Source organism: Brassica oleracea, chromosome C2 (genome assembly GCF_000695525.1).
Source record: "Brassica oleracea var. oleracea cultivar TO1000 chromosome C2, BOL, whole genome shotgun sequence".
Taxonomy (NCBI): domain Eukaryota; kingdom Viridiplantae; phylum Streptophyta; class Magnoliopsida; order Brassicales; family Brassicaceae; genus Brassica; species Brassica oleracea.
In genome coordinates this window covers 17,620,151-17,632,359 of record NC_027749.1, presented here as the reverse complement: position 1 = coordinate 17,632,359, position 12,209 = coordinate 17,620,151, and the positions used below count along the sequence as shown (strand labels likewise).

At 39.6% G+C, this 12,209-nt stretch overlaps 1 protein-coding gene across 2 annotated transcripts; it reads left to right on the top strand.

Annotated features, from left to right (window-relative positions):
* The first annotated feature begins 767 nt into the window (after positions 1-767).
* LOC106323010 (ethylene-responsive transcription factor ERF118-like) lies at positions 768-2,701 on the top strand. Of its 2 annotated transcripts, XM_013761170.1 has the most exons (3): positions 768-833; positions 1,053-1,287; positions 1,381-2,701. In XM_013761170.1, exon 3 carries the CDS (start codon positions 1,570-1,572, stop codon positions 2,482-2,484), a length of 915 nt encoding a protein of 304 aa, XP_013616624.1. In that variant the 5' UTR covers positions 768-833; positions 1,053-1,287; positions 1,381-1,569; the 3' UTR covers positions 2,485-2,701. The 2 variants fall into 2 exon arrangements, with proteins under 2 accessions (XP_013616624.1, XP_013616625.1); XM_013761171.1 differs by lacking the exon at positions 768-833 and having other exon boundaries at positions 859-1,287.
* Positions 2,702-12,209: the final 9,508 nt, after the last annotated feature.

Here is a 12,209-nt window from a genome sequence, read left to right as displayed (position 1 = left end):
TCTATATGTTATTTAATTAAATTTTAGATCATATAATTTGGTTTGTTATAATTTATTTATTCATCATCCCAAAAATTTAACTAAACTTATTTGAAAATCAAAAGCATGAACTTTGCCAAATCTATAGTATTTGTTTCTTATTTTTTTTTTTAGTAAATTAAAGAAATAAATTTACTTAAATTTAGATATAGAAGATTTCTTTAAAAATTCAGTACATATTGTTTAAATATAGATTTTTCGGTTATTGTTTAAATATAGATTTTTTTTTACCAAAACTTGAAGATTTTTACCGATAAAATAGTTTTTTATCTAAATTAAAAAATAGTAAAATCTGAATTTTCCTTTTCGATGTTGTGGCAAGAGAGCGTGAGGACCACGTTCTGAGATTCTTTGCGGGCCATGATAGATGCATGACTCATGCTCCATTAATGTTAAAAATTGTCGATACTTCTACTATGTCTCCCCATAACAATACTATGCTAATATTCATTTTCTTTATAAAATTAACACAGTATAACGTAAAATAAAAGAGTCAAAAACTGTTATGGTTAGTTCTGTAAAAAACGGAAGGCACATTAACTATTTTAGTTGGTCAATGAATGTGAATAGGCTATAAATTAGTAAAGATTAACTTGCAGAATAATATTAAATTCCTAATTGGTTGTTACAGAAAAAACTGAATATTTCATTCCCATTTTTGTCGCTCTTTCGTTTTGACCATCACTAAAAAAAAGGTGTATATATATGTAAAGCACAGCACAAAGAGCGTGACATAGCTTCTTCAGAGCAAAAAAAAAAACGCTGAGACAAGAGAATCACAGCAGAAACAAAAGGTTTAAAAATTAATATTTAAAAGAATCCTTTTGTTTCTTCCTCTTCTTCTGGAGATTTGCGTATAACGTATTATAAAAATCGAGTTTTTATTTTAACATTTTTTATATAGATCAAAGAAAAATCTCATCCCCAGATTTCTAATCTTTCTCCAGGGTTTTAGCTGTGTGGGCTTCTCACTTGTTGTTATTGTTTTGTCTCTGTGTCTTAACGAAGAACAGGAACAGTGAAACCCAGGGTTTCGTGAGAAGAACCTCGTTCAAGCGTTTGTGAACGCGGATTTATGTCGGCTGGGTTTGAATCAAAAGCTCTGATTTCATCGCTGATTAACATCTCTTGTCCGATTTCATCATCTGCTTGTTCGAACTCTGGTCTGGCAAACGCACTTCACTTCTGCTCTAAGCAGAGGCTTGTTCTCGAGATTCCCTCTCTTTCCATGCGCTTAAGGCCCAAAAGGTGTCATCTTTCATTCTCATCATTTCTTCTTCCCTTTTATGAGATCTGAAAGAGACAGAGACTAAAACCCATGTTTTGTTTTGATGTCTTCAGGACTTGTTCTGGCGTTGAAGTGTTCGGTGGTTTTCACATAAAGCAGCAAAAGTTTTCTTTTTTTCATAGTTCGCTGAGAATATTTTTAACTACAGAACCCTTTTCTTAATCTGAGTGATTCTGTTCTGTTTTTTTTTTTTGGTTTTTCTGAGGGGGTTTTGAGGGTTTTGGTTTGTGATAACGACAACAATGGTAGCGATTAGGAAACAACGTGTTACGAAGAAACCAAAGAGAGATAACTCTTTATCATCCGATCCTCAAGAAACCCAAGTTTTGAGAAAAGTGAGGATCATCGTGGCCGATCCTTACGCAACTGATGATTCCTCTAGTGATGAGGAAGAGATGATCCCTAGGCCTCGTCCAGTGAAACGCATTGTCCGTGAGATCAACTTTCCAGTGCATTCCGAGAGCCCTTCACCGGATAGTACTATGACCATGAGCAAGAGAGCAGGGGCGGCTAGGTTAGCGGCTTCTCGTGCCAAGTTGCTTAACAAGCCTGTTGGTGTTAGGCAGAGGAAGTGGGGGAAGTGGGCTGCTGAGATTAGGCATCCCATCCTCAAGACGAGGAGATGGTTGGGTACTTTTCTTACTCTGGAAGACGCTCATCAAGCTTATAAAAAGAAGAGGAGAGAGTATGATGAACTTCTCGGCATCGTTGATGATCCTCTCCCTGTGTCCGAGGGTGCTAAACCTGAGGTTTCTTCGTCTGAGAACAGTCAGTGCTCAGGCTCTTCAACCACTACTTCTCTCGAGCAAGACGAGATGATGAAGATCACTACAAATGATGATGATGGTGTTGATTTGAGTGAGGAAGTGATGTTTGATTTCAACTTTGCTGATCTACAAATCCCTGAGTTCCTTGGTGACGGTGGATCAATGGGTGGTGGAAACGAGCTTGGTCTAGACTTTGATTGTTTCTTCACTGATGATCAGCTTGATGATTTTGGTTTGCTGGATGACATTAGCGGATTTGAAGAAAGCGGTCTGAGTGCGTTACCGGATTTCGACTTTGCTGATGTTGAGCTTGATCTAGCTGGCTCGAGTTTCCTCGATCAAACCTCGCCTCTCAACATGACTTGCCCCATGAAAAGTTTTGCTGCTTAAGAATTTACGAGTTTTCTTTCAAGTGATGAGAGTTTTTTATGTTTTTCTTTTTGGGTATTTGAATAAGACATGCAAAGAAGTGTATGATCCGGAGAGAAGTAAGATCGTGGGACAATAAGTAGCCGGGTTTTGCATTTAGGAGTGTTTTTATTTATTTAAATTATTGTTTTGAGTTGTAAAAGATGAAGTAATGAAAGTTTGATGCTCTAATGATTCATAACTGTTTTTGCTTCTCTTGTGTGTTTATTTGTCTCTTATAGTTCTGGGTTTTGAAATTTTGCTTCTCTTTTGTGTTTATTTGTCTTTTATAGTTTTGGGACTTGGTGTGTAACCACATCAGTTTTGGGTTCGATTTCCCTTGGAAACTAAATTATCACTACTTGGCCAGTCTAGGTTTGGGCTTCGGCCCAAGTGGTGTACATGGTAGGCCATAACAGATGATTGGTCCACCCCTTGACATTACTCGAAAGGTATTCCAAACTCGGGTCAGGCAGTGTGGTACGCTTTCGGGCTAGTCCACTCTGTAGCATTAAGTGCGTTTCTCCCGGAACCGACCGAATCAGCCGATAGAGTTATCAAAAAAAAAAAAAATTCTGCTTTTTAGAGCCGTCCAAAGTTTTTGAGAGTTTGAATACCATCACTACTACATATTTTCCAACCTCTCACTTTTATTGATGGAAGGATCTACTTATTAGGGTTACTTTGTTGTTTCATTCGTTGTTCTTGATGGCCTTTCTTTCTGTTCACGTAAGCCTGGGCATAAAATCCGGAACCCGAAATCCGAACCGAACTCGAACCGAAAACCCGATCCGTTATCCAACCCGAAATGTAAAAATATCCGAACGGGTCTTGTAGGGTGGTATAAAAAATATCCGAACCCGAACGGGTAATCCGAAAAATCCGAAATTAATAGTCAATATAAATATTTTGAAATATATATTAGTATTTCAATTATTAAATTAAATATTTGTGGTAATATGATATATAATAATAAATATTAAAATCTTAATAAATGCTTTAAGTACACAATTAGTTATAAATAAGTATTTTATAATTTGATCATTGAAATAAAAAGGCTACTCTTTATAAAACAATACATATTGTTTACAAATGATGTTTATTTTCACGTTTGATTTAACATTTTATTGTTATTTTATCAATTTTATGTGTCATAGATTAATTTTTATTTAATTTAGATGTTTTTCTTTATGTTTTGTTTCAAAAGTTTTGTTTTTACTTCGGTTATATCCGAACCGAACCTATATAACCCGAATCTGTACGATATATGATTACTTTATGGGTTTTAGGACGCAATACAATTTTGAACCGAACCCGAAGTGTTATTATTCGAACCCGACCCATACTAATAAAATTTTAGTATAGGACCTAGAAGCGTAAACCCGAAAATCTGAAAACCCGAAAAACCCGATCCGAATGCCAACAGGTACCCGAACACCCATGCCTATATTCACGTGTTGCGATCGAAAGAATGTGATAGAAAGTGACAACTCACGAGAACTTTTGGCCAATTGGCAGTGCACGAGAAATCAAATCATAAATAAATGAGAAGTGATGGAACGTGCGGAACCACATATTGAGGAACCCCTGTCCCACTCCAAGCTAAGCCTGCTGAGCAAGATGCATTGCGATTTTTCTTCACTGCTGATTCGCCGCGCCATCACAAACTCCAAACTCTACCTTTTATTTTCATCTTTTTGTAATATTAAATCAAATTTATCTGATAGAAAACTTTGGTGGACTCCCATCATCAGTGTTCTAAATAGGGGTGTAATAAATGAGCAATAGCTCACCAGCCAGCTCATCTCAGCTCGTTTTTTCAAGAGCACGTTCACTATTTTTTAGGTTTATTTAATAAATGAAATTAATGATCGAATTTAAATTAGATTACAAGTTATATAAAAGTTTTATAATGAATATGAACTGGCTCATGAGCTTGTTCATTTTTATACTTACAATTATATATATACATTATATAACTTTTTACTTATGTAAAATTTTTTCCTATATTTATCATATTTATCTTTTAAAATTAAAATGTAAAATAAAATCTTCTTAATTATTAATTTTTATATTAATCATATTTATCTTCTTAATTATTAATTTTTATATTAATCATATTTATCTTCTAAAATTAAAATGTATAACATACATAAGTAATATAGAAATTAAACTTTTAAAAATTACCTATAACTTTTTCGAATACAGAAAATAAAAACTATCATGTTTAGAAATAATCTAAATCTTTTATATAAACCCCACTTACCCTATCATCTCTCTCACAAACTTTGTTGATCCCAAATTTGACATTTGTTTCTCTCACTTTGCAGTTATCGCAATTCAGAATTGTCTCAAGACTCTCAAGAAGAATCAAGATTTTGGATCATTGGTTTAGCTTTAATTTAATTCATTTTAGGTTTTGGTTTTTATTTAGTATTTAATATAAGTGTTTTGGATTTTTTAATATTTGATTTTGAATAATACTATAAAAGTTATTTTAAATTTCATTTTATAATTATTTTATAATAATTAATTTTTATATTAGATCGCGAGTTAGCTCATTTAACTCATGATCTAGATGATCTGAATTCGAGTTTACATATTGAAACTCATATAATAATTGAGATGGGCTGAGCTAGCTCATGAAAGATCCGAGCTCACTATGAGCTGAGCTGAGCGAACTAGCTCATTTTGACACCCCTAGTTCTAAAATATAGTTGGTACAGCCGTATATACGGTGTATATAATCTACGCTATTCAGTAGTGCATTGTACTGTTTTTTTACTATACGATAGAATAATATGGTGATGGTTTGGAAGAGCGCAAATACATGGTTTGGAAGAGCTCAAGTACATAGTTTATAAACTATATTTTAAAGAAATTTTAGTAAACAATTATAATGTACTCGTTTGGTTTTTTTAATTTCATTTTACTTCGTTCATATCAGTTTTGTTTTCTTTTCGGTATTCGATAAATAATTATAATGTATAATCTATTTAATTATGTTTGCTATATATTTTCTTATTTACATATAATTTATATAGTTATTTTATTTATTACTATAGTATTTATTTAGAATATACAGAAGTATATACCATGTATATACATTTGTATATAGGTGCTATATAGTAATCAACTGTCATGTAGCGTATTTTATAACACTGCCTATCACAAACACCAACACTAATTTTTTGTTTTCATTTTTTTTTGTCAACAGTTTTAGTTTTTTTTAACTCCAACAGTTTTCGTTATTAAATCAAATTTAATCGATAGAAAAATTATTTATTGTTAAAGCATGACATAGCCCAAATGAATTTATCTATCTCTGCATAGAATGCCCAAAAGAGTTCCATCTACACGCCTTAGCTCCACTGGTGCAGCGTCTTTGATACTCCCACATGAACAATCCGAGTCCATTTACTGGTCCAATAATCTAAATTAATTTTAAATAACTATTCTGGGTTTTGATTATGAATCTAATCTATTAATTTAGAGTTCTATTTTTTTTTATTTATAAACGTTGTTATTTAAGTTTTGAACCTATTCATATCTCACTAAAAATGGATATCAATATAATTAAATAAGAGATTTTTTGAAGTTCCCTTAGTTTACTTCCAATATTACAAATGTGCTACTCCTATTTTTATGGCTAACAACATTAATTAGTTTCATCCTAATTTACTATATATTCGTAAAAATTTCGCCATTTATCATTTAAAACTATCAACATTTCATTGAATCTAATTGTTTTTTATTTATTCTAGCATTTTAAAACTTTCCAAAGCCTAATTAGCCTAATAGAATTGATGTATTGAGTTGTGGTGCGTCAGATATATACAACAACATTGCTTTGATTTTGACTATTAATATGAATTTATGATTGGTAAATTTTGGTTATACAACTTATATGATTTTTATAATATAATTAACTTTTAATATTTTTCATAGCTATAGTGCTATATAAATTATAATTGCTATAATATGTGATTTTAATTAAAACATATTTTACTCAGATGTGGGCTAACATATTATATCACCATTTCTAAAATTGTTAGTTATACTATAAAAATATAAAAGTATAACTAAATTAATTTAAATATGTATTGTATGAAATAATTAATAACAAAATAAGACATATAAAATAGATCACTATATATTAATAATATCGAATAAGAAATCTAAGCAATAAGATTATAGAGTTACAAAATATATAACACTAAAATCTAAATCATATATATTTTATGATATTTATGATAATATCAAAGTTATATATTTATATAAAAAAAATATCTGCAGGAATGTGCGAGTTCAGACTCTAGTTTATATTTGAAACATGGTTGAATTGTGAAGAGGAGAGTTACACGGAAATGGCAACAAGTCCGGTTAGTTTTGTCAGGGTTATTTTTTTTTAATGCTGGATATATTATGCTGTTACAAACTCCGAGAAATATTACAGGCGATTCTATAGCCGACAATTTTATCCGCCTTATGAAGATTCACGTCTGACTGCATCACCTGAGCAGCCCTATCGGATCCATCCTTGACGGTACTCTTTGTGTCATGCTGCAATTCTCTTGTAAGCCGATTCTCTATTAATTCGCATAATTTTGCTTTCTCCGGGAATCGAAACCCAGACCTCCTAGTGTTGAAGTATTAATGAATCTTTGGTCAAACAAATAGACCAATGGGACTTCCGGGGTATTTAATTAATTAGCTTTATAGCATTTTGGAGATTTGACTGTATATGTACAATTTTAAAGGTGATTGGAAAACGAGGAAAAGTCAAAGGTTGATTTAATACTCTAACATACTCTATGTCAGCTCCCTGTCACAGCCCGTTTTGGAAGCCCAAAAACGTCCATGAAAACAGCCATGAATCGGACCGGGCCGAAACAAGACCCAAGCCCGCTTTACTTAGTATTTTCTTAAGCTTTAAGTCTTTGTAAAATATCTAAGCATAAAATAATATAAGAAGTATGTAGAATACTTTGGAAGGAAGTAGCTTAAGGCGGAAGTACTTCATGGTGAAGTTACTTCATAGGATGGAAACAATCTGAGCCGTTAGATCGGTTTAATCTGAGCCATCCGTTGAGGAGGTGATTTTGTATATAAGGGGGTAAAGCCTCATTGTAAAATTCATTCACCAAGTTTCAATAAGAAAACATTTCCATAATCTCTGACCTCTCTCTAAAAACGTCCATACTCTCTCTCTAAGTGCTGATCGATTTGTCCGAAAGGCTGACTTAGCAAACCATAAGGGTGAAAGTTGCTAAGGCCGCACGTCCTGATTGCTGTGAAGAAATCAGTCCGTGACAGTTGGTATCAGAGCCAGGTTACGATCCAGACAAGGGGAGACTCTGTCCAAGTGAAGAAAATGGCTAAGGGAGATAAACAAAAGGAAGTGAGCTCGCAGTCCGGCGTGGAGGAGCGTGGAAGGGAGTCCACGTCCACACGTGCTGACACCCAGCGGGAAAAGAGTGTTTCTCGTGAGGCTTTGGGTGTGGCTGTGGGCGAGATTGGTGAGAAGCTCGAGAGGGTCGAGCATACCATCACTGAGCTGGAGAGTGTTGTGTTCGGTGGGCTTGAGGAGGTCAAGCAAAATGCTGCCGACTTGGACTCTCGGTTCATTCGGCTCGTGGAGCTGGTAACGGGATCCATGCAGGCTTTGCGTGATGACATCGAGGGGATGAAGGCACGCTTTACTGCGATGGAGGAAGACATCACGCTGGTCAAAAGGGCAAGCGTGAACGCTGAAGCCGTTGGCGGAACCAGTATTGGTAAGGTTGAATTTCCGAAACCAAACCGGTTCAACGGTGTGCGGGATGCCAAGGAGGTCGAGAATTTCCTTTGGCAGATGGAGATATACTTCGACAATCTCAACTTGGTGGCTGAGAATGCGAAGGTGAAGGCCGCGACGTCCTACCTATCGGACACAGCCATGCTATGGTGGCTTGGTGGCTGAGAATGCGAAGGTGAAGGCTGCGACGTCCTACCTGTCGGACACAGCCATGCTATGGTGGCGAAGGAAACATTCCGAGATCGAGCAAGGAACATGTCGGATCGATACTTGGGATGATTTCAAGAAGGAACTGAAGCGGCAGTTCTACCCGGAGAACGTCGTATATGAGGCCCGTAAGAAGTTGAGGGAACTTCGACAGAGTGGCTCGATCCAGGAATATGTGAAGGAATTCACAACGCTCATGCTTCAGATTCCGAACATGACCGCGGAGGATCTTGTGTTCAACTTCACCGATGGACTGCAATCTTGGACCAAGCAAGAGTTGCAGCGTCGGGGAGTCAAGACGGTGGACGAAGCCATCGCGGTGGCCGAGTCGCTGACTGACTTCCATACCTCTGGTCTGTCCGAGGTGTGGCCAAAGGTGGGGGAGCGAGACGGGATACTTCCGGACCATCCAACTCAAGGAATTTTGAGAAGGGTGCTCGTCGGGAAGACTTCGAGGCAAGGGAAAATTCCTTCGTTCCGAAGGGAGGATGCTTTGTGTGCAAGGGGCCACATGCAATGAAGGACTGCCTGAAGATGGGGTCTTTATCGGCTATCATGGAGAGGCGGGACACCGAGACCCCAGAAGAGGAACCAGGAAAGATAGGGTCGTTGCAACTTCTCAACGCCCTGAAGGCTAACCCGGTAGTGAAGCCGACGAGCAAAGGGCTTATGTACGTGGAAGCTCGGATCAATGATAAGCCGACCCGAGTGATGGTGGACACGGGCGCCACTCACAACTTCATGACGTTAGACGAAGCCGTGAGACTTGGTGTCAAGTTGTCCAAGAAGGACGGTTGGATGAAGACGGTGAACGCAAGGGCTCAACCCGTCAATGATATAGCTCGAGGGGTCGGGAAGAAGCTGGGAAGCTGGAGCGGTCCGGTGAACTTCTCAGTCATTCCCATGGACGATTTCAAGGTAGTCTTGGGTATGGACTTCATGAGACAAGTCTCAGCCATACCCATGCCTGCATTGAGCTCGGTCTGCATCCTCGAGAAGGGTTCACCGTGCATGATTCCGACCTTGGAAGATAAAATCGATGGGTCGAGGCAACTATCGGCGATGCAGCTCACCAAGGGGGTGAAGAAGGGTGAACCCACGTTTTTGGCCATGATGAAGGTGGAGGATGAGCCCAATAACGTGAGCCCAATAACGTGGAGTACATCCCTCAAATCATCGAAACGGTCCTTGACGAGAACAAGGACATTATGCCGGCAAAGTTGCCCGAGAAGCTACCACCAAGGAGGGCGGTGGACCACCAGATCGAGTTGGAGCCAGGAGCCAAACCACCATCTATGTCACCTTATAGAATGGCTCCATCCGAGCTGGAGGAGTTACGGAAACAACTCGATGAGTTGTTATCAACGGGGAAGCTAAGGCCGTCGAAGGCACCTTACGGGGCTCCGGTTCTGTTCCAAAAGAAGCATGATGGCTCATTGAGGATGTGCGTGGACTACCGGGCCCTTAACAAGGTAACGCTTAAGAACCGTTATCCCATTCCGCTGATTGCTGACCTATTCGATAGACTTGGTGGGGCGAAAGTCTATATGAAGATGGACTTGCCGAAGGGTTACTATTAAGTCAGGATAGCGGAAGGGGATGAGCCGAAGACTGCGTGCATAACGCGGTATGGGTCGTTCGAGTGGATGGTAATGCCATTCGGTCTTACGAACGCCCCAGCCACGTTTTGCACCCTGATGAACCAGATCCTACAGCCCTACTTGGATCGGTTTGTGGTGGCATACTTGGATGATATCGTTATCTACAGCAACTCGATGGAGGAGCATGTGGAGCACTTGGGGACCGTATTCCGGGTTCTCCGCGAGAATGAGTTATTTGTGAAGCGAGAGAAGTGTACTTTTGCCACCGAGGAAGTTCAGTTCCTTGGCCATGTTATCGGCCATGGAAAACTGAAGATGGATGAACCGAAGGTTAAAGAAATTATGGAGTGGGAGGCCCCGACCAAGGTAACGGAGTTGCGATCTTTCCTTGGTCTGGTCAACTACTATCGTCGGTTCATTGAGGGATATTCAAGAAAGGCAGCGCCACTGACGGACCTTCTCAAGAAAGGGAAGACATGGGACTGGTCCGGACATTTCCAAGAAGCCTTCGCGGAACTGAAGACTGCGGTAAGCCAGGAACCCGTCCTTGCCTTACCTGACTTCAGTCTCCCTTTCGAGTTACACACGGATGCCTCCGACTTTGCCATCGGGGGAGTGCTGATGCAAAATGGACATCCAATTGCCTTTGAAAGCCGTAAGCTTAATGAGACTGAACGGCGGTACACGGTTCAAGAGAAGGAGATGCCCGCGATAGTCCATTGCTTGCGAGTTTGGAGACACTATCTTCTTGGGGTGCATTTCTCGGTCAAGACGGACAACGTGGCGATGAGTTATTTCCAAACCCAGAATAAGCTGTCCCCGAAACAAGCAAGATGGCAAGACTTCCTGGCTGAGTTCGATTACACTTTGGAGTACAAGCCAGGAAAGGTGAATGTGGTGGCTGATGCACTAAGTCGGAAGGCAGAGCTGGCAGCAATGAGCCAAGTCGAGGGGACTATTATGGCTCGAATCCGAGAGGGGCTGGAATGTGATCCAGTCGCTAAGGAGCTGGTGAAGCTATCCAACGAAGGAAAGGTGCATCGATTTTAGGTAGAAGACGGGTTTCTCTACACCAAAGGTCGAAGACTTTATGTGCCTAAGTGGGAAAGTCTTCGACGAGATATCATTCGGGAGTGCCACGATACGCGATGGGCGGGCCATCCGGGACAGAAAAGAACGATGGCACTTGTCGAAGCTGGATACTATTAGCCACAGATGAAGGATACCGTGGAGCTTTATGTGAAAACTTGTCTAGTATGCCAACAAGATAAGTCGGAGAACAAGCAGTCCGCGGGATTGCTACAGCCACTATCAATCCCGGAGCGACCATGGGACTCGGTCTCGCTTGATTTCATCAGTGCGTTACCTAAGTCCGAAGGGTTTGGATCCATCCTGGTAATTGTGGATCGATTCTCTAAATATGGGACGTTTGTGGCTTGTGATCGGGACTGCACTGCGGAAGAGGCAGCAAGGGCGTTCTTCAAGAACGTGGTAAAGCTTTGGGGACTGCCTCGGAACATTGTAAGTGACCGGGATCCCCGGTTCACTGGGCGTTTATGGACAGAGCTGTTCAAAATGCTTGGGACAGAACTGAGTTTCTCAACAAGCTTTCACCCGCAATCTGATGGGCAGACCGAGAGGGTGAATGCCTTGCTTGAAAGTTATCTCCGTCACTTTGTAAGCGCCAACCAACGGGACTGGGCGAAATTGCTGGACATAGCCCAGTTCTCATACAATCTTCAACGCAGCGAGGCAACAGGATGGAGTCCGTTCGAGCTTGCAACGGGACAACAGCCATTGACTCCGCATACCTTGACCACACCAAGGACTGAAGGGAAGAGTCTCGGGGCGTTCATAATGGCTAAACAGTGGGAAGAACATGCTGATCTTGCCCGAGCATGTTTGGAGAAGTCCCGAAAATGGATGAAGAAATGGGCAGATGAGAAGAGACGGCCTTCGGAGTACTCAGTAGGCGACCTTGTACTTGTGAAATTACTTCCACAACAGTTCAAGGCATTCCGGAGCATACACAAAGGCCTGATCCGGAGGTACGAAGGACCGTTCGAGATAGTTGGGAAGGTGGGAAAGGTTTCCTACCGACT